The sequence below is a fragment of the Elaeis guineensis genome, chromosome 4 (genome assembly GCF_000442705.2).
Source record: "Elaeis guineensis isolate ETL-2024a chromosome 4, EG11, whole genome shotgun sequence".
Lineage (NCBI taxonomy): Eukaryota > Viridiplantae > Streptophyta > Magnoliopsida > Arecales > Arecaceae > Elaeis > Elaeis guineensis.
Window position 1 is genome coordinate 25,238,602 of NC_025996.2, and position 27,701 is coordinate 25,266,302.

The 27,701-nt window shown below is 36.6% G+C and overlaps 1 protein-coding gene across 2 annotated transcripts in view; it reads left to right on the top strand.

The window, feature by feature from the left end:
- The window catches only part of AGL6-1 (MADS-box transcription factor 6), a 51,631-nt gene that overhangs the window by 23,286 nt on the left and 644 nt on the right, over positions 1 to 27,701 (top strand). Inside the window, exons 3-8 of one of the 2 annotated variants that reach the window (XM_073255048.1) lie at positions 10,898 to 10,959; positions 11,162 to 11,261; positions 13,073 to 13,114; positions 15,652 to 15,693; positions 15,779 to 15,912; positions 16,078 to 16,383. In XM_073255048.1, the coding sequence (XP_073111149.1) occupies positions 10,898 to 10,959; positions 11,162 to 11,261; positions 13,073 to 13,114; positions 15,652 to 15,693; positions 15,779 to 15,912; positions 16,078 to 16,162 (465 nt within the window). In that variant the 3' untranslated portion in view covers positions 16,163 to 16,383. 2 annotated transcript variants of the gene reach the window in all.

Below are 27,701 nucleotides of genomic sequence, written 5' to 3' on the forward strand. Positions count from 1 at the left end.
GATGAAATATGAAGTATGGATAAATGCACTAGTCATTTCCTTGCCAAATATTAGAAAAGTATTTGCGATTCGCTTGAGGAGTTCATCTTTACATGATCTAATTATAAAATTAGGCCTCAGACAATATTGAAGGATGAAAATTATGAGTTCTACAATTCCCTGTAGCTATAAAAATTTTCATAAGCCACAATTGACAACTTATGGAAGTGATTGTTAGTACTTGGTATATAGAAATTATGTCTTTCATACATTTGTTAAAGGTGTTTGAGGAGAATACCAAGGCTGAAGTTCATAATGAACAAAAAGCAAAGAGAGTGGTGTGAGGACAGTAGACCGATAATGGATCAAATAAATGCATGTCCTACCTATGTCATATTACCAATAAGACAAAAAATGGAAGCATAGGGCCTATCAGTTTAAGTAGTGGACCTGCGTTTTTACTTCTGCAAGATGTGCTGTGCTTATCAGCAGAATGCCTTCCAATATGGTACAATGCCTGTTTATAATTAGAAAAAAATTGAGCCTATGATTGGGACCGATAGAAAATAGGATAGGCAATATATGTAGATTTTAAAATTTTAAAAATATATAATAAAAAATAAATCAAGTTAAATTCTTTAATCCTACATACAAGATACCAGATCTAAATCTATCTAAGTCCAGAAGAAAGCACATATAATTAATCTCAAATTTAAGAAAAATATGAGATCATATCTTATTACCTTTACGCAGGTAGAAATTTACCACTTTAGATGATCTTAGATTCATAGAAGATGGAGCCGCACACGTGGCCGGCCTCTATGAATATCATCGGGATCAATCTCGAACTTTTCTTCTCATAGAAGATTCTTCTTCTCAAGAAGAACCTTGGCCTTGAGGACTCTGATCAACTCTTTTGATCTTAACTGAGAGATCAACTTCTTGATCTGCAGCCTCCTTCTTTTTCTCTTTGATCCTTGATCTCTAAGTCACCAGAACTCCTTCTAGGCGTGTGGAAGAGAGAACACCCAATCTTTGGACATGAAAAGGAAGAATATGAGAGAGAGGAGGCATGGAGATGGAGAGAGAAAAGATTTTTTTGATGAAAAATCAATACTAAGAAACTCTAGAGACCTCCCTTTAAATAGACATAAGCCCTCACACATATTAGGAACTCTGTCATCTTAAAAAAGTAGATCCTTACCTCATAAGAATCCTCTACCTTTTAAATATGATTTATGCCAAATAAAATCAGATATAAAAGATAATTAATTAGCCCTTTTAAGCATGTACAATAGCCATCCATAGAATACATGTCAGGTGGTTGGGAAGCCAACTCTTGGCGCCCCACAAAAGGATCTCCAGCCATAAGAGATGGGGCATGGACCCCACCCTCTCTCTTTCATGCCATGACACATAAGAGGGGGTGGGCCCTTTTAGGATATGGTGCTCAATAATTAAAAAAAAAAAATTACGCTACCCATTCTTCCATCTATTCTACATGCATACTTAGAGATATTAGGAGATATAGAACAGATAATGTTAGGATAATTATGCCAACTAATTGACTTAATTAAATCCTCTTGGACTTATAATTAAGAGTCTAATTAAATTCAAATGAATTTAGGTTAGGTTAAAGGCTATGGACTTAATCAAATCAAAGTCTCGAGAAGAATTAGATTTAATCGTGTGCTAGCATGATTTTCAAAAACCTAAAAGAGTTTCAAATAAACCTTAATCCAATTGGAACTTCATAAGTCCAATTGACAAATTCGAGATTAAATCCCTTAATGTATGACCCCATAGGTTCCATCCTATCTGATAGTGAGATATATTGTGATCTCTCTCACAATATCATCGAAACTCTTTTCGATGGATTGAAATATTTTTAATTCTATCCTTCGAGGATCATCGATCATCAAGATGACGTCCGATGAGTCTCACAATCTATCAGTGATATCTAGCAGTATGTAATGACGATCTAGTAGAATAAAAATATGAATCCCTAGGTGCAGTTATCGTATGATTTAGTCCTTCTATCGTGAGTTCCGACTTGACGGAGGTTATGGAGAACTCGTTAAACCACATCGTCAGTCTTATATAAGATTGGCTCGACTCGAGTTCATTTATGAATCTCATGGAAACTCTTTTTCAGTATTCATACTTGCTTTGGCCAAAGACTTTCTGAACTCAATCTCGCAAATCATATAGGACTTCTCCTTTTCTACCAAGATCGATAAATTTCATCTAGGTGCATCCTACTCCAAACAGTGAATTTGAATCTACTGAAGCCAACATACATAGTAAGGATCCGAATGGTTAGGGACCAAGAGAACATGCAGTCAAACTCAGTAGCCTCACTGTGAATAATCAATATCACTGCAGGTCAAAGGACCACTCATACCACTGCAGCATCGAGAAGACCACTGACGAATGAATAGACATCCATGTGGTTCTCGTGTTGGTCACGCTCAGTGCAAGTTGTTCTCTAACAACCACCTGCACCTTCACCCCAGTGTCTCTACACTGTAGATCCAAAATTTATCTGCCCACAAGGGAGGTGAACCATGCACCGATCTCAAATGGATAGATCACTGTCCTCCATGATGATCCTTTGATCAGAAGCATTTAAAAATTAACCACTAATTAATGTATGTCTCAAATTCTTAACTCTTTAAGAATATACAAAAATCATCTTTGTTAATTTTTAGAACAAATCATGGACACATAAGCATGATTGAAAAGAAAAAGCCCTTTATTTATAATGAAAGTATTACACGTACAAATTTAGACACTCGAAATACATAATGTGTCAGCCAACAATTAGCTTCTAGGGTACAAATCCAATAAACTCCCACTTGACCTAAAGCCAATTGGCCATATACCTTAGTCCCATCTTCTCAAAGTGAGCTTCAGTCTTCTGTTAGCTGAGAGGTTTGGTTAGCGGATCCGCTATATTTAGCGCGGAGTCAACTCTCTGCACCTCGATAAACTTATTCTCGAGGTATTCGCGTATGATGTGAAATCGTCGCTCTATGTGTTTGGACTTCTAGTAAGACCTGAGCTTCTTATCAAGGGCTATGGCACCGTTGTTATCACAATGCAGTGCAATGGCATCTGATGGCATCACACCCAGCTCTGCAACGAACTTCTTGAACCCTTCCCTCAACTTTCAACTTCGATCCTCCACCAAAGACCAACATTAAATTTTTAGTCCTTCTCAAGTACTTAAGGATATTTTTAACAGCAATCCAGTATTTTTCACCTGAATTTGTCTGATATTTGCTCATGACACTCACAACAAGTACTATATCAGGACGTGTACATAACATGGCATACATGAGGCTCCCTATTACCGAAGCATAAGGGATCATACTCATGCACTGGATCTCTTCAGATGTGTATGGACACATCTTCTTGGAGAGATGAATACCATGTCTAAGGGGCAAAAGATCCCTCTTGAAGTTTTTTATGCTGAATCTTTTCAGCACATCCTCTATGTACATATGCTGCAAGAGTCCTATCATTCTCTTAAATCTATCTCTATAGACTTTTATACCAAGAATGTAGAAAGTTTCTTCTAGATCTTTCATGGTGAACTCTTTCGACAATCATACTTTGATCGATGTCAGCATGGAAATATATTTCCAATCAGGAGGATGTCATCCACGTACAATATGAAGAATGTGATAGCCCTCCCATTGATCTTTTTATACACACATGGTTTTTCCTCATTTTTGATGAAATCAAATATTTTGATCACATCATTGAAGCGAGTGTTCCAACTCCGAGATGTTTGCTTGAGTTCATATATGGACCTTTACAGCTTGCAGACCTTGTGATCACTATCACTAGATATGAAACCCAGAGGCTGCTCCATATAGATATCTTCCTCAAGATATCTAATTTGGAAAAGCAGTTTTCACATCCATCTGCCAAATTTCTTAATCATGAAATGCTGCTATAGCAAACAGAGTACGGATGAATTTCAATATGGCTATGGGAGAAAAAGTTTCATGATAGTCGATGCGTTCGCGTTGACTATAATCTTTTTTTAACTAGCCATGCCTTATAGGTCTCTACCTTACCATCCGACCCAATCTTTCTTTTGTAAATCCATTTACACCCAATAGGTACAATACCTTCAGATGGATCTACTAAGGATCAAACCTGGTTGGAATGTATGAAGTCAATTTCTGACTTCATTGTTTCCATCCATTTCTCAGAGTCTACATCTAATATTGCCTCATCGTAGATTTTGGGATCATTCCTAATGTCCCAATCTTCCACAAGGAATGCTTCCTCTAAATTTTCTGTAAGGATACCTAAGTATCTTTCAGTAGGACGGAAGATCCTACTTGATCTACGAGGTGGAGGAGGTATCACATCTACTGGCTCGTTATTGAGTTCAGGTTCTCAGACTCGATGCTCTTTAGAGACTTTCTCTTCGAGCTCAATCTTCCTCCCACTGCCTCCATCTTGGATAAACTCTTTTTTCAGAAATACGACATGACGGCTCACAATCACATTGTGTTCTTCAAAAATATAGAAGTAGTATCCCATGATTTTTTTGGATATCCTATAAAACGAGCCCTAAAAGATCTAGCCTCTAACTTGTCCGCCTGCTGTCTCTTGATATGGGCCAGACATCTTCAAATCTTGAGGTACCCAAGAATTGATTTCTTACTATGCCATAACTCATATGGTATGGTAGGAATAGATTTAGAAGAAACCTGATTCAAGATATGAATCACAGACAGCAAAGCATGTCCTCAAAGAAAGTCAGAAAGATCTGTGAAGCTCATCATGGATCGAATCATATCCAATATGATTCGATTCCTTCTCTCGGATATCCCATTAAGTTGAGGTGTCCCTGAAGGTGTCCATTGTGAGATTATGCTATTTTTTTTGAGATAGGTCTAAAACTTTTCACTAAGGTATTCTCCTTCTCGATCTGATCGAAGAACCTTTATGGATTTTTCGATCTATTTTTCTACTTCATATCTGAATTCTATAAACTTTTCAAAGGCTTCAGACTTTCTGTGCATTAGATACACAAAATTATACCTTGAATAATCATTAATAAAGGTTATGAAGTAGATATAGCCACCCCTAGCTTCTACATCAAATGGACCACACACGTTAGTATGTACCAAAACTAATATCTCAGTGGCTCTTTTTCCTTATCCCACAAAAGGCAGTTTGGTCATTTTTCTTTGAAGATATGATTCACAGACTGGATAAGACTCGAAAGTCAATAGTCCAAGAAGATCATCTTTCTCCAGTTTCTTGAGTATGTCCTCTTCAATATGGCCTAGTCTAAGATGCCACAGATACTTTTGGCTGATCCTATCTCTAGATCCCTTAGATCCTATGGTATTCATAATTTGCTTGTTAATGTTTACACTTGCATCAGTATGTAAATGGTAAAGACCGTCAATCAAGAAAGTACGTGCCACAAGTTTATTTTCAAAATAAATAGAACACATGTCTTTATTGAAATAGAAATTATAATTATCCTGTACCAGCACAGAGATAGAAATCAAATTTCTACTGGCTATAGCTACAAAGTAATAGTCTTTCAAAAATAAACTAAATCCTAACGGTAGTCGTAGAGGGTAGGTTCCAACAGCCACAGCAACAACCCTTACTTTATTGCTGACTCGGAGAGTGATCTCGCCTTCCCTCAATCTCCTAACTTCTTCAAGATCCTGCATTGAAGTGCACAAATGAGCACTTGAACCAGAATCAAGAACCCAACTGGAAGAAGAAAAAATCGTTAGGTTAGTTTCTATAACAAGCAACTCAGATGTACCTTCAGAAGGTCCATCATTCTTCCTGTTCTTGACAGTTGCCAGGTAGGCCGGACGTTCCTTCTCCAGTGGCCTTCGACATTGCAATGAAAATATTTTCTTTTATCATCGACCTTCTTCAAAATCTGTTTCTTGGGCTTGACCTCGTTCTTTTACTTCTTTGCGGACTTTTTCTTCTTCTTGAAAGAAGACTTTCTTTTAGAGGAAGCCCGCTCCACAACCAGAACTGTGCCCCTTAAACTTTTCAAGGTACCTTCTACAGTCACAAGCATATTCAATAACTCTGGCAAAGTAGCATCAATCTTATTCATATGGTAGATCATAATGAACTGTCCATATAAGTCAAGAAGAGATTGGAGGATCAGATCCACCTGCAGTTCCTTATTCATGTTCATATCGAGCTTTTGAAGCTCCTCTATGTCCTTGATCATTGTCAAACAATGATCACTAACGGCTTGCGTATCATGCATCTTTGCTCTGTATAGTTTTCGGGAGACTTTAAAACAAGCTGTGCGACTCTGTTCATCATACAACTTTGACAAGTGAACTAGCATTTCTTTGGCAGTCCTCATGTCTTTGTGCTGTTGCTGAAGTTCATTGGACATGGACGCTAAGATGTAGCACTTTGCTTTGTTATCTTCATCCATCCACTTCTCAAGTGTAGATCGTTGATCAGCAGATGGGCGAGCAGGTAACTCAGACGCTTTCTGATCGAGGACATGGATGAGTTTTTTAAAATTGAGAATGATTCTCAAATTTGAAGTCACTCTTTATAATTGGTGCCAGTCAATCTATTTGTATTGAGAATATGGACTAAAGGGTTTGAACTCGATATGATTATCTACAGAGAGAATAGTTTCTAATTAGATTTTATACTTATAATATTATTTATTTTACAGACTTTAAAAACAAACAAAAAACTCTCACTATTTTCTCGAATCTCCCATATTCCTCAGGTGGAGAAACAAAAATCTATACACGATCGATTTCAAGTGGGTACTGCGGTTTCAAGTGGATACTGCGGTCTCATTAATCTATACACACCTCTTCTAATAGTTATTGATGAGTACAGACTGATGAGTGGATAATATTTTATCCATTGTTTCACTAAGCAAGATGCAGCGGGCTAGGTCTCTAGGTTCTGTGGCCTCACCTGACAGTTATTGGAACATTCTTTAGTTAAGTCAAAGCCATTATTCACTAGCGAGTGCAAAGCCGTCATTAGGACCCTCATCTAACAGTTATTGGGCCCAACCCCATCTCTACCCCGAGACATCACATGTCAATAGAGTGGTTATACCTTTTCGATGTAACCGAACCACTGTAACCAGTCGAGAATGATCAACGTCATAAAGACACCCGCATCTCTACAATGATGGAAGACCTCTAAACTTAATATTTAATGAAGAGATTTAGATTTAGGTCTTTTCTAAATCAGCAAATCTGACATCCGACTGATTAAATTAGATATCAATATATTTAACCAGCCTAGCTGGTATGGGTGAACTCGAGTCAACAAGTAACTTAATACGAAACCAAATCTCTCAATATGGTCAGGTAAGTTAAGATGCATGGGGGTCCCCCCGTTGCTTTCCTTAGATACCAATCAAAATTGATCAGGTCAGACAATGGAACCAATTAAATAATCACTATCTAAATACTTGCCTTAGATACCAAATTGATCAATTAGAATCGATTAGATTAACCTATTTAAACGAGTCCGAGCTACTGAGCTAAATTTTGATCTTGAGTCAATCAACTCACATCAAAATGTAAATCGATGTGATCAACTACAATTAAAGTCGACTTTGAACCCCTTTGATCTAATCCCAATCATCCATCGATTAGGTTCAATCAACTGCTCAAAATTGAAAAATAAGTTTTAGCCTGATCTAATCAATTAGATCCTAATTGTAGTTTGATCACTAAGATCTAATTTGTTCAACTCATATCCATATGCAATAACTTAAGTTTAGATCTAAAAATAATTTTAGATTATATTTCATTGCATGCTATTAATGGCTTATGATCTTGAAACTGTTTCAGATCTAAACCTAGTTTCATATATCGAATATATGTAGTTTTAGATCTAAATTAAATATGCATTACAAATACATTAATTTCAGATCTAAAATTAAATTTACACATATCAAATATGTATAAAATCAGATTTAAAATAATGATTAAAATATTTTAAAAGTATCTTTTTAAAAATTGATTCACATCAAACTAGGACAATCTTTATAATATAGGGGGTAAATCCTATATCAGGACAACCTTATACCAGTTTGATGTGAACTTTTAATCATTCTAATTTCAGATCTAAATCAAAAATAAACATATCATATATGTTAATTTTTAGATCTAAAAGATTTGATTTAATTATTTCGAAAATAATTTTCAAAATCAATCAATTTCGTACTAAGACAACCTTTGCAGTATAGGGGGTAAATCCTATACCAGGACAACCTTATATCAGCACAAAATTGATTTTAAATCATTAAAACTTTCAGATCTAACCTAAAGACTAGATCATATATGTTTTCAAAAAATTTGGCTCTAATACCACTGATAGAAAACAGAGTAGGCAGCATACGTAGATTTTAAAATTTTGAAAACATGCAGTGAAAAATAAATCGGGTTAAACTCTTTAAGCCCACATGTAAGATACCAGATCTAAATCTATCTAAATCCAAAAAATAGTATATATAATTAATTTAAAATTTTAAAAAAAATATGAGATCATATCTCATTACCTTTGCACGGATAGAAATTCACCACTTCAGATGATCTCGAATTCGTAGAAGATGAAGCCGCATACGTGTCCAGCCTCTACGAGTATCCATCGAAATCAATCTTGAACTTTTTTTCTTGTAGAAGATTCTTCTTTTTTAGAAGAATCTTGGCTTTAAGGATTCTGATCAACTCTTTTGATCTTAACTGAGAGATCAATTCCTTGATTTGCAGTCTTTTTCTTCTTCTCCTTGATCCTTGATCTCTAAGTCATCAGAACTCCTTCTAGGCATGTGGAAGAGAGAATACCCAATCTTTGGGCATCGAAAGGAAGAATATGAGAGAGAAGAGGTGTGGAGATGGAGAGAGAAAATATTTTCTTGATGAAAAATCAATACTAGAAATCTTAGAGACCTCTCTTTAAATAGATATAAGCCCTGACACATATTAGGAACCCTGTCATCTTGAAAAGATAGATTCTTATCTCATAAGAATCCTCTACCTTTTAAATATGATTTATACCATACAAAATCAGATATAAAAGATAATTAATCAGTTCTTTTAAGCATGTATAATAGCTATCCATGGAATACATGTCAGGTAGTTGGGACACCAACTCTTGGCACCCCACAAAGGAATCTCCAGCCATAAGAGATGGGGCATGGACCCCACCCTCTCTCCTTCATGCCATGACACATAAGAGAGGATGGGCCTCGCTAGGATATGGTGCTCAATAATTTTCAAAAAAGAAAAATTATGCCACCTATTCTTCTATCTATTCCACATGCATACTTAGAGATAATTAGGAGATATGGAAGAGATAATGTTAGGATAATTATACCAACTAATTGACTTAATTAAATTCTCTTGGACTTATAATTAAGAGCTCAATTAAATTGAAATGAATTTAGGTTAGGTTCAAGGCTATGGACTTAATCAAATCAAAGTTCCGAGAAGAATTAGGTTTAACCATGTGCTAGTATGATTCTCATAAACCTAATAGAGTTTCAAATAAATCTTAATCCAATTGGAACTTCATAAGTTCAATTGACAAATTCGAGATTAAATCCCTTAATGTGTGATCCTATAAGTTTCATTCTATCTGGTAGTGAGATATATTATGATCTCTATCACAATATCATCGAAACTCTTTTCGATGGATTGGAATATTTTTAATTCTACCCTTCGAGGGCCATTGATCATCAAGATGACGCTCGATGAGTCTCACAATCCACCAGTGACACCTAGCAGTATGTAGTGACGATCCAGTAGAATGAAAATACGAACCCCTAGGTGCAGTTATCGTATGATTTAGTCCTTCTATCGTGAGTCTCAACTTGACGGAGGTCATGGAGAACTCGTCAAACTTCATCATCAGTCTTATGTAAGATTGGCTCGACTCGAGTTCATTTGTGAATCCCATGAAAATTCTTTTTCAGTATTCATATTTGCTTTGGCCAAAAACTTTCTGAACTCAATCTCGCAAATCACATAGGACTTCTCCTTTTCTATCAAGGTCGATAAATTTCATCTAGGTGCATCCTATTCCAAACAGCGAATCTGAACCTACTGAAGCCAACATACACAGAAAGGATCCGAATGGTTAGGGACCAAGAGAATATGCAGTCAAACTCAGTAGCCTCGCTGCGAATAGCTAATATCACCGTAGGTCAAAGGACCACTTATACCACTGCAGCATCGAGAAGACCATTGACGAGTGAGTAGATATCTATGTGGTTCTTTTGTTGGTCACGTTCAGTATAAGTTATTCTCTAACAACTATCTGCACATTCACCCCAATGTCTCTACACTGCAGACCCAAGACTCATCTGCCCACAAGGAAGGTGAACCGTGCACCGATCTCATATGGATTGATCACTGTCCTCCATGATGATCCCTTGATCGGGAGCATTTAGAAATTAACCACTAATTTATATATGTCTCAAATTCTTAACTCTTTAAGAATATACAAAAATCATCTTTGTTAATTTGTAGGACAAATCATGGACACATAAGCATGATTGGAAAGAAAAAGCTCTTTATTTATAATGAAAGCATTACAAGTATAAATTTAGACTCTGAAAATACATAATGTGTCAGCCAACAATTGACTTCTAGGACACAAATCCAACAGGGACTCCATGGCGAATATGCATTGTTCAGCATATCAGCATATTGAAATTCTGTTGCTGTTGAAGCACTCTTCAATTTTGTTGTTTCAACGATAATGATTTTGATCATACTGTGTCAAAGTATGAATTTATACAAGCATTGTTTTCCAAAGATTTTCTCTATCCTAAAACTAAAGACTTGTTTGATTCATATTAAACAAAATGAGATCTATTGATTGTGACCTGTTTATCATAATGCAGAACTGGTACCAGGAGATGGCGAAGTTGAAGGCAAAGTTTGAGTCTCTGCAGCGCTCCCAGAGGTTTTCTTATCTTTTATCTGCAATAACATGAATAATATTGGCACATTGATCATATATCTTCTAGCATTACACAAATATTTGATTCTACCAATTTGTGACAACATTGATTGCTTCCATTTCTGATATTAATAACAAAAAAGTACGTGTACCACGCAAATATTATTTGTTTTTATGAAGATGCTAATTTGTAATTTATATTAAGGCATTTGCTGGGGGAAGACCTTGGACCATTGAGTGTGAAAGAACTGCAACAACTTGAACGTCAACTTGAGTCTGCTCTGTCACAAGCTAGGCAAAGAAAGGTGCTTGCTTTCTTCACGAGTTGCTACAGCATTAAGTAAAATTGTTCATATTTAAATTCAAGCAGATTCCAATGCTCTCAAAGTATGCATTGACACCTTGATTTTGGCTTTATAACTATGATCCTAGAGTGTTAAAATTTGACATGCTTGAATTCTTCATCTCAATGTGTTTAGATCAATTCTCAACCACTTTTGTAATGACAAATGGGTGGTTGCTTCCTTTCCTCTTACTCCTTGTAGGTACATTAGTTGCACGTAAATCAAGCTAGCTTTAGGCTAAGTCAATTGTTTATGTTTTAGTACCAGATAAAATTCTACCCTCTTGTTGATCTCTATAAGAACATGAGGTTAGAAGAGTGGTCAGAATGTCTATTTACAAGGTAATTAAAAAGACTAAGTAGGAGGAAAATGTGTTCGTTGGGTAATTTTCTTTTCTGTAGAATGTTATGGATATACATTGTGAATGATTGTATGGTCTGAAAAGAATGTTATGGATATACATTGTGAATGACTGTATGGTCCGAAATTAGATCATTACATTTGAAAATAACGACTAGATTTCTCTTTCAGTCTCAAATTTGTTTAATCCATTGGTAGGTTCATCAAGCATTGTGCTGCTGTTTGGAGCAAAAATCAGAATGACAATGTAAAAGATTGTCCTTTGGTAGAGTGGCAAGGAAATTTATGATTAGCATAGGTGCACTCATGACTACTAGTCCGAGGCTATAGTAATTATCAGTCTTCCTTCTTTTGCATTAAGGAAACATATTAGATTACAAATGAGTAAGCAGGTCATGAACATCTCGGGCTTGATTCAATAAGATGCCTGTACAAGCTTGTTTGTCTAGGAAACAAGCGAAGCCCAAAAACCTCTCAAAGTTCTGTCGTAAGCGAGCTATGTGTGAACCCTTTGGGTTTGCAAAAATAAGTAGAATCTCTTTTCAGCTTGATAACAAGTTCTGTCAAACTTGATCAGATCACAAACAAGATAAGCTTGAACATATACTCTCAAGCTTGGCTTGAGCTTGATACGTCTTGCTCATAATTTGCCATGCTAAGCAGCGTGCTGATCATCTTAGTTTGGCTCATTTGGACCCAACGTGTCATTGGCTTGTCTCTTGGACTTGAGTATTTTTCAGTAGGGTGCATGTCTGTGCATTCAATCCTTCCAATAGCTAAGAATTTCTGCTAATGGATCTGTATCTAAGTGACACATGAATAGCCATGTCAAAGCATCTGGTGTAGGTACTTAAGGTAGGCCAAAGCAGCCAGGTAACATGGTTGATCGTTGTAGATGGACTTGCACTTGATAGTTTAACAGAGATGCTAAATCCTAGATTTTTGGGCAAAAGATCAAGATAATAGTTTCCTCTTGTGCAAAACTACTCTTAATATGAGATGTCTTCATGGTTGCTACTCTAAAGTTGGCTGCTTTATCTGTTTAAAAAGTTGATTTTCAATCTTCAATATGCACCAAAAGCATGTTTTGGTAAGCTCAAATAGATTAATCATAGCATATGAACTCGTCAGATGTTCTGCTAATCATTCAGTTCTTCATCAGTTATGATAACTTCCCCGAATATGCTTAGAACCAGAAATAATTAGCAAAGAAATATAAAATAAAAATATGCGAGCTATGAAAACTTATTCAATATTAATTTTGAGAATATATTGTTTCATTTTGGATCTTTTAGTTTGTGGTTTCAGTAGTTTCATCCAGAACGAACTTTGCTGCCCTTTGGAACATTGACTGTGATGGCCTTGTGCTTATCCAGTTTTGAATTTTACTTATCTGTTACTCCAAAGTGCAGGCTCAGATAATGCTGGACCAGATGGAAGAACTTCGGAAAAAAGTAAGCATGCTGTGAATCTGTTTATTATTTGTTTGACATCAATTATTTTTATATTGAAGACATCTTAGTTTTAAATGTATAATCTGTGATAATATGTGCTTAATTTTAATGTCCTTATTAGTGGTAATTACAGGTCCATCTCTATTGCGTTTCAATATCTTACTCTTCTGCCTTCTCTAACATCGTTGAAAACTAGTTGGCAGAATTAAAAGTTTTCATGAGTGGCCTTACAGTAGCAAGATTTGTTGGTCTCCATGTGAACGTCACCAAGAGCAATGGACTCCACGAAATTGTAAGAAATGGAGCGAACTGGAAGAAGAATATTAGTGGTTAACATCATCTGTAGTTTGCGCATACCAAATAAATAAAAAAAAAGGAAAAACACTTCATTTTGTTCAGCAGGACAAATTAGCTAATCTTTTAGCACCAATGCTCTTTTAATTGTTAAAATCACTGGACATGGATTTTGTAGTGTATTACCTTCCATTGTCCATAACAATGTGAGTGTTACTGCTGGATTCATTAACTACCGAAGGATAAAAATCTACAATAAGGTGATCTATATTAGGATTTGATATCTCGAGATTCGATCCACAATGAGCCCATAGCATGGTTCGCGATGAAAAATGAAGTCCAACGAGACAAGAATACCCCAAATGGAACTCGGATGGAGAAGATACGAGCTTTTGAAGTCGGTATGAGATCAGACGGTGAAGGATCGGTGGCGGCCGGCGGCGGGCCGGCGGAGCGGCGGCAGCGCGGCCGCAGGTGGCGGGACGCCACCCAGCGTGCGGGCCAGGAGCACAGGGCGCAGCCCGATGTGAGGCGCGCTGCCCAAGCGCGGGCACGCGGCCCGGCCCAGGCGCGCGTGGGGGGCGCGCCCCGAGCCCAGGCGCCCGGTGCGGGCGCGGGCTCAGGCCCAGGCACCGCGCTTGAGCCCTGTACCCCAGTCCACGGCCGAGTCTGTGGATCACGTGGATGTTTTTCGGGCGTTTCGCATGGTCCACTGCACTATTCCATGGACCGACATGCGATCGGAGGGCATGGGTGGCTTGCGGTCTCGATCCAATGGCTTGGGAGTTATTTGAATTGGTTTAGGACTCCTAGTCACGATCTAATTGGATTTTTTAGCCTATAAATAGGTCGGATACTCAACAGAAGAGAGTGTGGTGGCTTGTTTTGGTTTTGTACGGCCGCGGAAACCAGAGAACAGAACCGTGAAGAAGAGAGAGAGCAATACGCTGTGAGAGAAGGAGCAGGAGGCTTCTGGATAGCTGACAGCGGTCGCTTCAGAGGTTTAGGGGATTTTCCAAGAGAGAGAGCTTTGTGAGGGAGAATTTTCTGTGAGGGAGAAATTGGATGTATGAGAGTTGAGGGTGAGATCTTTTCTTGTAGAATTTTTTTTTCATAGTGCATGTCCCATGAAGATGAGCCTTTTGTGGCTGATCCATGTATTTTGATTATTTTTGTTTTGTTTCTCCTTTCTTTCTACTGCATCGCACAGTATCGAAAAGATTTTGGAAGGTGGTGTCCCGGTCAGACATCCATCCAACAATCTAATAATGGGTAATGAATAAAAAGAATCAACATAAAGGGATACTAATACAGTGTTCCCGGAAAGAAGCCATCCGTCTTCCCATCTTGAACCATCAGCAAGACAAAGTGTTGTTAGGTGCTGTGGCCTATGGTCATGTATGTTCACTTTATACATGATTGACATGTTATTCAAAAGTGCACTTTAATCTGCAAAGAACGCTTGAACATGAACTCTGTATCTGAGATGACTTTCCTATAAATCTTGTTGTTACGTTTGTAGGCTTCATGTTGAAATGAGAAGTTGAATTCCCTCCAACCCATATTATTCAAATGTCAAGGTATTCTAGCTCAAAACTGTTTCTCCTTTCAGACACCTAAAATGGAATGTTCAGCCACCATTTGATGATGCATGTTATTGGACTGAACTGCATCTAAGTGTCGTGTTTTTTATACAGCCGCATTTATTTGTTGGATGCTTGCATCCACCTCAATGAATATTGTGGAGAATTAAAAAAGTATTTGACTGATTGATTTCTAGAAAACTAACAGTAGGTTTTACATAAGCCTGGGTGTAGCCTTCACACAGTTCTTTACAGTGTACAAGTGCATCATCTAAATGCTCATGAACAATTTCAATGGCCTGTGTGATATTTCTATCCTCCAAAGTAACAATTTATTTCTTGATTAGTTGATCAAGCCATGCATATGGTTGTTACATCAAAACTACGTGCCATCAGTTAATTACATTCATCTGGATTCTGTAGTATGGATCCTGGCCGGGTGCATGAAAAATATGTTTTCATGGTTATTAGTTTCCAGAGTAGCCATTTATGCTTGAGTTTAAAGAATAGCCTTTGCTATCATTAGTGCAATTTTTATTGTTTAATCTAGTTTAAATGAAATCACTGCAAGAACATTATTTGGATACCATCACCATGATTGTTATATGCTTCTCAATTTTTTCAGTGTTGTAAGCAAATTGCTACTTTGTTACTTGGCAGGAACGCCATCTTGGAGAAATAAATAAGCAGCTTAAGGACAGGGTCTCTTTCCATCCAATACAATTAAGTAATTATCATACATTCCTTTATTAGGGATCATCTTAACTTGCTTGTGTCGATTTTGCAGCTTGACGCAGAAAGTGCCTCTTTTAGAGCCATTCAAGGATCTTGGGCTTCTGATGGAGTAGTAACCAACAATGCATTCTCCTTGCAGCCATCTCAATCCAACAACATGGATTGTGAACCCACTCTACAAATAGGGTTTGTTATTTATCTTATTTATCTTATCTTGTGAGAATAGCAAAATTAGGTCAAAACTAGGTCATAATAAGTTGATCATGGAGGGTGCGAATGTCTATAACCGAATCATTCTTGTGGATCTTTGCAATTTATGATTTAGTACTTACTCATAAATGTTCAAAACAGGTTTCCGCAGCTTGTTTCTCCAGAAGCAGCCATAACGAGGAACACAGGCGGAGAGAACAATTTTATGCTAGGTTGGGTTCTTTGAACAATTTGAATCCAAAAAGACATTTATATGGTTTGTATGATCTTTTGGATCGGTCCTTGTGTGCTGACCGTACCTTGTTCCTACTTTAGTTCCTGTGCACTGCAACTGCTGAATCTTAACTGGTTTTTGCTGGACAATTCATAAGACTAAATGTTCTTGTTGGCTTCAAATTATATAATGTCAGCCTAAGCAACGTGATCAGTTGCTTGTCCGTGTATAAGTTCTGCGAGAGTAACAATATTAATCAAATTATGCGGCCATCAGAATTTAAGATGTTTCTTAGGATAAAGATGTTTAGATGCAATTTTTCTTGTATTTTTTTGGTTTGTGATAGGAGATGCATTCCTATTATATCTATCTCACTGAGATATTGGAAAAAAAGATAAAAATCTGGTTTTTGAAATTTCTGCCGTTGTTTTTCTCAAAAGGAAAAAAAAAGAGTTTGGAATATGGTATTCTTTCCCTCATTCTTTCTTGATTTCATCTAGCAATTCTTTGACCGAGCAGCTTAAGTTTTGAATGGAAACAGTCTATAAAGTATGACTTCCCCCCTTTTCAGGTAAATGATCACTGGGAAACAACCATTAGAAGTAATTAGATTTTTAATTCTACTGTATTTTACTTTCTGTCTTGGATTATATGTTGATAGACTGGTAGTAGCAGGGATGCAGTTCACGAATTAACATAGTTACTGGCAAGATTTGCATCTCTGAGTTTTATTTTCTATTTTTTTTAATCCTTTACAATCTATTAATTGCTTGATATGCTCATCTGGTATCTTGAAATTTAATTAGGGTTGTCCAATCTTATAATTCTAATACCCCAATTAATCAAAGATCCAGTGCACGAATGTTAAAGCAACTTTAACAAAAAAAAAAAAAAAAACCAAAGAGAAGACTTATGTTGGGAGTCTTATTCTCTTCCATAGACTTTCAATCGGAGGTGGGATAGGAGGCCGAGAGAGAGTCTAACTCTCCCCCCCCTTCCCCTCTAGTTAAAGGGACCAAGTCCCTTGATTGTGAAAGCCTCCACTATCGGCCATCGGATCATCATCGGAGAAGTCCTCTTTCTTTCAAGTTTGTTGCGATCTTTGATCGTGCCCATCGAAAAATCAGAGGTGGAGAGCTCACCAGAGCTCAGGGTGAGCCCCAACCTACCATCCTCTCTCTCTCTCTCTCTCTCTCTCTCCCTCTCCCCTTTCTTTATATAACATCCGATTGTCGGCAATCATCGAATTTTGTCAAAAAGGGGCTCAGATTGATTTTCTCTATTTTTTCTTGATTTTTCCATCCATCTTCCTTAGTTTTCCAGCAGCAGTCGTTGCTGCCGACCGTTGGTCGGTGATCCCTCGACCATCTTACAATGGCTGATATCCACAACCACCACCACCATTGGGGATAACCCCCACGTTCTGATCTCTCGACCGTTCTACCATGGCTGACATCCACAACCACCACCACCATTGGGGGTAACCCCCACATTCCAAGAAAAAGGGAAACGAGAAGTTCCCTTGTTCCCCTTAAAAAGAGGAAGAAAAAAAAAAGGAGAAAAAGAAAAAAAGAAGAAAGAGAGAGAGAGAGAGTTCTCTCTCTCTTCATGTGCTTCCATTATTTTCTCTCTAGAATAGTTTCTCTCTACAAAATTTTTTCTTTTTACAATTACTATTGATTTGATCATTCTTGATCTCTATTGAACCATCTAGATCTTAGTAGGATTCTTGATCAGATAAGATTAGATGACCAACCAATCTAGACCGCTAGATGCGACTATCTGTGAATCGTGTCTTTTCTAATTATCCTTATTACTAAATTTTGTGTGGGAGTATAATCATCTCAAGAAAAAAATGTCTAACAGTAGGTAATACGATCTGATCTATGAATTGAATATTTTGAAAAGAAATTTATGACATGATGTGGGTTTATTGAAATACATGTGAGGTAAGTAATGCCTCTCTTGCTTTAAATTCATCAATAAATTATAAAATATTTCTATCTTGAATTATGTATGATTGAATCTGATACATGGTATTTTGAATTACCAAATATATTTTTTTTAAATATTAAATTATTTATAATCAAACATATTGAATTGACATGGATTGTCCGATCGATTTCAGTGCCGCATGATTTATGAACCTTTTGAATTTGAATATAAAATAGTGTTTTGAATTAAGATGGATTTTAACTCATGATCTGACTATATATCAAACCCCGCCAGTGGGAGTTAAACACTGGTACTTTTCTATCAGTAGAGGTTATGCATTGATATTTTGATACCCTGTCAATGGAGGTTGTATGTTAGTACTTTGATATCCTTTCAGTGAGGGTTATGCACGGGTATTTCTATATCCTATCAGTGGAGGTTGTGCACTGATATTTTGATACTCTATCGTTGGAAGTTATGTCGTGGCACTTTGATTTAGTTTATGACTGTCAAGATGAATATGATATTTTCAAAAAAAATTATTTATGAATTTGAAAATAAATTTTGAAACGACTGAATTTGCATGGATCTTAATATTGCGTATTATGAATTGATGCATCTTGCATATTTATTTTCAGTATATTATTATTGTTAAATTTATCTAGCTAAAGTATATATTGTTTAATGGGTTGTCTAGCTCGTTACTCTATGTTTTATTATTTTACAGATTCAGAGGACTAGTTAGGCTCGGGGATTCAATACGGAAGAGTGAATTAGAAGCAGTATTTGATACGTTTATCTAGATTAGGATTTTTTAGAAATTTAAAAAAATTATAAAATTTTATTTTATAAAATATTTGATTTAATTAAATATTAATTATTTAAATTTTGTTAGATGTTTATAAAAAAAAAAATTTATAAGTACGTGGCAGTTACCATCTGACTCACAATCGTAGGCCGGAGCGTGACACGCAAGCTTGGATATTAGTTATTTAATTAAAGTGAGTTCTTTGTCATCTTACCTCCTCCGCGGCCCTTGTGGCCGGTTAAAGCTTTGGAACTCCGTTCCCCAGCACTCACACGTTGCCTTGGGCTGTGCTCTCTTCACATGAAATTTTTCTGCTCTTGGAGATGAAGAGTCCGGTTAGAAATGTGCTCATGCTTAACCGTCTTGTAGGAGTCGTGTATCCTCACGAACGATAAGGTCCCCTGGACGACACGGGAACCGGATTAGTGCCCCCTCCGCGAGCCCGCCCAGCTCATCGCTACCAACGCCTGCCGCCAGCTCCCCTTACGTCCTCTGCCCATTGTTCGAGTCACGGCGCCTTTGCTGTGAGATCTTCCACTCCCTCAACCCTATCAAGCTCTCCGAGGACCCACGAGAGAGCGATGACCGAGTTCTGCGACTACCTCACCACCACATACTCGTCGGTCCTCGAGGCCGATAGCACTACCGATGCCCTTCTCGCCGCCATCTGCGAGAATCTCCAACTCTACACGGAGAATGGGGAGGAGTTCAAGGACTACCTCAAGGACTTTGCCTCCGCTGTTTAGAATCTTCTCAGACCTCCGGAGATATATCTTGTAAAAGGTGGCTTTGTCGCTTTGATCTCTTTGGTGTTTGGGGAACATTGTGAAGGTGGTTGGTCCAAGGTTTGTCTTGGAGGACTTTAGAACAGCGCTCTCCTGGTCTGATTGCTTGATAGGAGATAGGAGACCATCGCATGGAGTACCTGTAATTACTGTTTCCTCAATGGCTGCAGATGTCTCTGTCCTCCATTTTATAATGATTCACCTTTGGTTGATTGATATTCTGCACTTGTCTCAAGGGATGAAGGCCAAGGTTCAGAACATTTGGAGGCACGATTTCCATGTTCGATAGAAGAGATTGCCATCGTTGGCTTCAGCAGAGTGGTGTAGCTGATTAGGGCATTTGGAGATGGATCCAGCTAATTTTTTTTACTGTTGGATCACTTCACAAATTCCAAACTCGTGTGGAAATCATGGGAGGCCCCCAGGCTTATATTTGACAGAATGTAATAGATTCTGACAAAGATACCTGGTATCTTCTTATTTTATTATTTTTAGATTTTTTTTTTTTTAAACTTAGGAGCTATTATGGTGTAGGAAAGAGGGCATTATTAGTGCCATATTGGTTGTGAGTTGAAGAGAATTTTGGCTTATTCAGGAAGGCATCATCCTTTCCATGTGAGGCATCTTTTGGATCGAAATTCAGAGAAGTAAAACTGTCAAAACGGACAATATCTCATATATCGAGCCATGAGCTCTTGATCGTAATGATGGTGTGCCAGAAAGGAGACCACCCCTGTAACTGCAGGCTTCTTCTGTCCGCATATAGAGGTAAAAATAAGAAGGACATCTTCTGTCCGTATATAGGTACTTCTTTGACTTGAGACTTATATTGTGATATAAAAGGGAGAGTATTATTAGTCTCATATTAGTTGTGAATCAAGAGAGATTTTTTCTTATTTAAGAAGAGACTATCTTTCCTACATAAGATGCCTTTGAATCGAAATGTAGAAGAACAAAATTATGAGGATCATAGGCCAAAGCAGATAATGCCTCACATACCGAGCCAAGAATCCTTTGCTGCGAGCTATGGTTACCACTTACAAGATTTATTTAAAGTCAGAAAAAATCTAATTATTAGATCTGGGTCGACCTTTGAAGGGCTAGAATGATGAAAAAGGAGATAGAGAGATGCTTGGTATGCATGCTTAGTAGTGTTGATATTGGAAATTCGGAGGGAATAAAAATGAAACTTTATGGAGAAATTATAGATGAAAGGACAAAGATTATCATTTTACTTGAAGAAAGTTGAAGATTCTGTGCCGATTGATTTGGGACTGATCAACAAGGTCGAAAATGAATTTGTTACGAATCAGATATTTGTATATTCATAGTCATATCCATATTTTTTTCAAAATAAATCCAAATGTAGATTTTTTTCAATAAATCCATAGCCATATCCATCCCTTACCAAAAAAAAAAAATCCAAACATGGATACCAATACTATATAAATGCTAAATTAGTATGTATCAAATAAATACAGAGATAAATTAAATATCAAGCATATCTATATCAATTATAGATACATATAGATACGAGTTGGATAATTGTTACATCCATATTTTTCTATCCAAATATAGATATATGTCAAATATTATTTTTAATAAAATCAGATTTTGAGCAAAATCAAAAAATAATAACTAATACGAATGATATGACTACAAAGAATAGGATGGGAGTGCTATTCAGATTGAATGCAAGGCATGAGGGTCCAAGGCTTAGTAGCTACACTTGGATTGAAAATCAATCTAGTTAAGGATTTAGGCCATCATTATTCTAACTGCTAGTCAATCAATCAAATTGGATATATATTAAAAATCTAAAATAGCATATAATATCAATATTTTCTATATTAAGTATCACTATTTAAATCACATGGATTTATAAATCAGATTGCTAGGGTTGAAAATGGATCGGATATTGGTATATCCATATTTGTATGTATATTTTTTAATAAATATATATGCGAATATGGATATTATATGGATATCAAAATTGATGTCCATATCTGTTTTAAATGGATATGGATATAAATTAAATATCAAGCATATTCATATTTGTTATAAATTAATGCATATGCGAATCAGATATCAAATGTATCTATATTTTTGATCAATGGATATAAAAACAGATCAGATATCAAGCCTGTCCATATTTGTTCTAAATGGATATGGATACAAATTGATATTAAATATATTCATATTTATTTATCTGGATATATACTATTTTAGATATTAATCAAATTTTAAGTAAAATTCAATAATGAAAAGTAAATATAATAACATGATCGTAAAGAATCTAAGATAATCATAATCATAATTATTTACAAGAAAGATAATTATAATCCAAAGCTCTATTAAAAGTAAAAAATAGATCATAAAAGTTTAAAATATCTAAAATTAAAAATAATATGTACTATATATTGAGAATCTAAATGATCGCCAATACTTTTTCAATCCACTTGGATAATTTTTAACCAAGATAATACAATCTAAATTTGAAAATGGTATCCAATTACTCATAGACTATTTGTATGGCTTAAAATTTTCATAGCTACTATAATGTTAAAGCTAGATTGTACGAGGTTGTTGTAGTCAATTAGAAAGGACAAATCTGATATAATTTTTGGGATTCTTGTCTTCTATTTGGATTCACCAACGGGCTCTCTCACTGTATACTGCAAGCAACGTCATTTTAGAACAGTCAATTTGAATGGCTAAACAGAGAGATGGAAACATATAAAACAACCCTTTATAACAATATTAAAATAATAATATCAAACAACATTATTATTATGTGATAAGAGATCTCTAATCAGATCTAGTGGCCATCATTAATTGCATCTGCTTGAAATCACATGCAAAGCCAGTGGATTTCACCTTCCAGACTACCCCTTTTTCACCGGCTACCAATTTCAGGCAGAATAACCTCGTACTAGAATTCTAAATACGATTTTATGGACCTAGATTTTGCTTGAGAATACTAAAGCAATACAAAACGCTGTGATTACCCATATGATACGTTTATGCTATGGATCTCACACTTAACTTGCCCAAAAAAAAAAAAGAATGAATGATCAAATTAATATTTTATCTGATTCAATCCAAAGTCCAAACCAAATAATTTTAGAATTGGTTTGGATTTGATTTTTTTTTTTTCTCTTGATTTAGATAAGGATTAGATTTAGGTTATATCCATCCCCAACCTAATCTAATTGGCTTGTAGCCCTATTGTCAAATGAAAAACAAATTTAGCATACCTCTATTCTAGCCACTGGTTGGGAAGGATAGTCGCTGGATGCTAGTCGGCAAGGACTCTGTCACCGAAAGTCAGTCAGGAAGCTAGAAAGAATCCTTATCGTTGAACACTAGTTGGAAACGATGCTTGCTGTCAAATGCTGATTGGAAAGGAGGTTGGTCACCAATTGCCCGTTGAGAAGGATGTTGATCGCCGGTCGTAAATCGTTGGTCGGGATTCCTCGTGGTGGTGTGGGGAGTAGGGAAACAAAGCCTTAGTCATCAGGATATGGAAAGCAAGACTTGAAGGGTGGAAGGGGGGATATCACAATGGCCCGATGGGATCATGGGAAGGGAATGGGATTATTAAGGGACATGTTCGTAGATGTGGATAGTATAGTAGAATTGGATCTGGAAGATTGGATACCATTATATCATTTAGATATCTGGATCCAAATGTGAAAAAATGAGTAAAATCCATATCTTGATATTTTTCTACCTAAGTACCTCGGGATTCGTATCCAGACCTAATTAGAAAGCAAAGTATATCCGAATCTGACCTAAATTGGTTGCGGATGTGGATATGGATACGATCGAATAAAATCTGATCTATTTTCAGGCCTACACACTACCCTTTAGTTATGTTATAGATAGAAAATAATCATTAACCATCTAATATCTTTAGGAAATGTTCGGAAAATATGTTTTAAATTATCTTAAATAGTAAAGTTTTAAGATATCATGAAACACAAAATAATAAAATAGTAATTTATTGATATTTAGGAGTTTTAAATTGTAAAAAATAATTGATTATTGAATATCACAATATACTTCACAAAAAGCTTCATTTAACGGCACCAACAAACTTTTAAGAAGTATCATAAGTTTATAGAATGTTATCCTAGCGATAGAGAAGTGGTCAATTTAATGGAGGCTGGGATTTAACCCGTAAAGTTATGAAATGAAGTTACTAGTGTACTTATGACAATCGATGAGGCTTAACATATTTTACTATTGCAAAATGAAAAGGTAAAGGTAACTTTTTCTTTTTAATTATCTTTCAAGAAAATCTTATCCCCATATATAAGCAAATGTTATTTATGTCACGCTCCAAATCTGGCACACAGGTTGGATATATAATGACCGCATACTGCCTAAGACAAATCCTAAAGAATATGCAAAATCTATAATTTTTTTTACAATACCTCAATATCCATAAATAATAATGATCTTCTTTCATAATATTTAAAAAATTTACACAAGTACATATTCAATTCCTTTAACTATCCGACTAGGTATCAATGATACTCTATTTATCTATCTGTTCATCTATGAATCCAAACCATAGTCAATTATGAATATCCTGCAACTCTGAAAAGAAAAAAAATAGAGGGTGAGCTTTACAGTCCAATAAGAATTTTCATACACTAACACCAATATAATAATAATAGGTGAGAAAATAACAATGATTGTTACTCAAATCAATCACATATTAAAAGATACCATGTTTCATAAAATATGGATAATAAATGTCTTTTTGTGCAACAAGCCACATCATATCATTATCTCAAACCAATATACATCATATCTGTTCATATTAAGATCTTCGGCTCTGAACTACGATGATCATGTATCAAGTATGTAATAAGGCAATAAAAATGATTAGTCTTATGGACTACCACAACCACCCATGCAAAAAGTAATAAAGTGGCTATCTCTGTGGACTAGCATAATCATATTTCAAGTCCGTGGCAGGCACCAAGAAAGTAGCTAGCTCAAAAGATCATAGGTGCTCAAATTTGAAGTACCACACCATATTTCAAGCCCATAACAGAGTCTCATAAAGTGGCTAGTCCAAAGGACTACAAGTGCTCGATCATGAACCACTACGGTCACGTTTCAAGTCCGTGACGAAGCACTAATAAAATGATTAGCCCAAAGTACCACAACCCCATATACAGTAATATAATTCAATTACAAGCTTGTTAGATATTGTAATTCATAATCACATTCTTATACAAAATTTGATGTGCATGATTATCAAAATCCATCCAAATCAATATCAGTGATATGTCATACGTAATTTCATACAGAATCATATATATACTTAACAAATAAATATATAACATGTAACTATCAAAAATCATATAAATCAAAATCATTAATGCAGAAAATAATTTTTATATAAATTTATGATTGATGTCTAAAAGTTCTTATCTCTATCGATTTTCTGACTCAAGCACAGTAATTAATCAATCTCTCGATCCTTGAACTCTAGATCAAAATGTTTCGCTTGATACCTTATGTAGATACTTATACCTCAACATAATCAAGACCAAATATAGACGATCATGGACAACAAAAATTATAGAAAAAATATCTAAACGTTATAGGTCTAAGATCACTTTTATGGTCAACCAATTGATTCGAATTTATCTAGACATCTAGATCCTGATCTAGGATTTCTATAGAGAAACCAATGAAGAGAGAAATAATTTAGAGAAAAAAAATTTTAGAGAGAGAAAATAGAAAGAGAAACTCACTGGGTTTATCATCTAGATTTTATAGCCTCCCCTCAATATTTTTTGATTCAAAAATTTATATAGAATCAAATTTAATATTTAAAAATAAAATTTATGGGATAAAATTTATATTTTTAAAATCCTCAAATGTAATTCATCGTGGGTATACCTATCCATCCCATCATCCTTTTTAGTTCACCTCCCAACCCATCAATTAAAGACAAGAGAGAGAAAAATAATTAATTAATTAACTAAGGAAAGAAAAAGGAGAGAAAAGAGAGAAGGAAAAACCCTCTCATCTTTTTTTCCTTCTCTTCTTCCAAAACAGGGGAGACAACCTCCCCATGTTCCTTCTCCTAGCGGTGGTGGAAGACAGGGGCGACCACCTGCAGCAGCTCTCGGCGGTGGCGAAGTTGTGGCCTGTCAACGGCCATGGCTTGTGGGGGGTCGGCAAAACAAAAATACAACAGGGGCTGCCATGTTTTGAATCCAAATCGTGCGCCGGCGACGAGGGGATGGCCAGAAAAGGAAGAGAAGGAGAAGGAGGTTACCTTGCTCCAGTGAGGCCAACGGAGAGGGATCCGACGATGTTTGCGGTGGAAAAATGAAGGAGACTTGAACGGAAGAACTCGAGAGATCGGCGGCGATTTCTCGAGGAATCAAGGGTGGAACTCAAGGAGGGATGGAGGAGGATTTCCAATGGTTTATTGGCCTTATTTGGCTCAGATTGAGCCTATCTATCCCCAATCTCACGGACATGGAAGAGAGGAAGAAGCAGGGTCCAATCGGGACTCTCTTCTTCTTCGGTTTCTCTCTTTTTTGTGGCTTAAAGATCTGTGCGGAAAAAAAATGAGGTCCTAAAAATCTGCTATTTAAATCATCCCTTAAAAATTTGTATAGCAATCAGATGGATGTTCATATAATATGCACGAGGTCTAAGACCTTTATATGAAAGAAAAAGGTAAAAAAATCGTAAATATTATGGTATAAAAAATATATATATATCATTAGCCTCATATTTATTATAAATCAAAAAAATTTTTAACTTATATAGAAAAGAACCATCCGATCGTATATAGACTCTTTTTTTTTACTGGGGTAGTCTCGTATTGATTATAAGCCAGAGAAATTTTGACTTAGGGAGGCCTGCGATAAGAATAAGGAGAATAGCACCTTGGTCGCAACAGTAATTTTTTTTTTTTCTCTAGATAATTTTAGTGAAAGAAATGTGGGTGACAGCATACCATTATTCATCTCCAAGAGTTGACTTAGCATTTTATTCAGAAGCTTAAAGCCTTACGGGCGTTTATTGTACCGGGTTCCTTGCAACCGCTCGGAGGAGAACAACAAAAAGTAGCAGAAGCATTTACAGACAAGGCATGCAGGAGAACACAAGTTTCTGAAGAGTAACAAGATGAACACCAAATGGAAAGCACAATGTTTCTTTCTGAAGAGGGAGAAAATGACGACCAAAGGGGAGAATCACAAGCATCTAATATCGTCAAATATCCTAACTAACATCCATACAGAAGCTCCATGTTTCATGAATAGCACATCCAACTAGATCCCCATCAATATCCCCTAACAAATTAGCTTTGTTCTACACAACGGGCATGTCCAACGGCCTTCGTCAACCCATGAGCCGAGGCAGGCACTATAGAAAGCATGAGCACAATTGCTGAGTTCCCTGACCTCATGTCCTCCATCCAAGCATCGCATACAAATAGTGCACACATACTCTTCTTCTTCAAACAATCCGCATCTCTTCGCTAGATCATCGAACTCTACCACTAGGAGACTGGCCTTCACCAACACCGGCATCACCGGCGACACTTGTGGTGATCCAACTCTGAGGATGAAGTGCTGCTATCCCCGGAGGAAGCTGGTGGAATATTGGAGCTAAAGTAGAAAGCGAAATGCCTGGAGGCCATAAATGATATTTACACACCAATTTGTTGCTCATGCAGTTGGTCACTTGGCCGTAGGAAGTTATATCATCTAACCCAACTTTGGAAGTGTTGGGGCATACCGATCGGCCCCACTCACGCCGACTCACCATCGGGCCTACATAACCGACGTCCGACTCTGCCGATCGACGGCTGCCGTCGTCGACCGACCGAATATACGTCGGTCGGACAGACATTCTTCGCTCTCGATCAGCCGAACTATGGAGCCTGATGCCCGACTCCCACAATGCGCCCGACGGACTGTCGGAGGGTTCCCAGACTTTCGCCCGACGCCCCTCAACCAGCCGCCGACCTATAGTC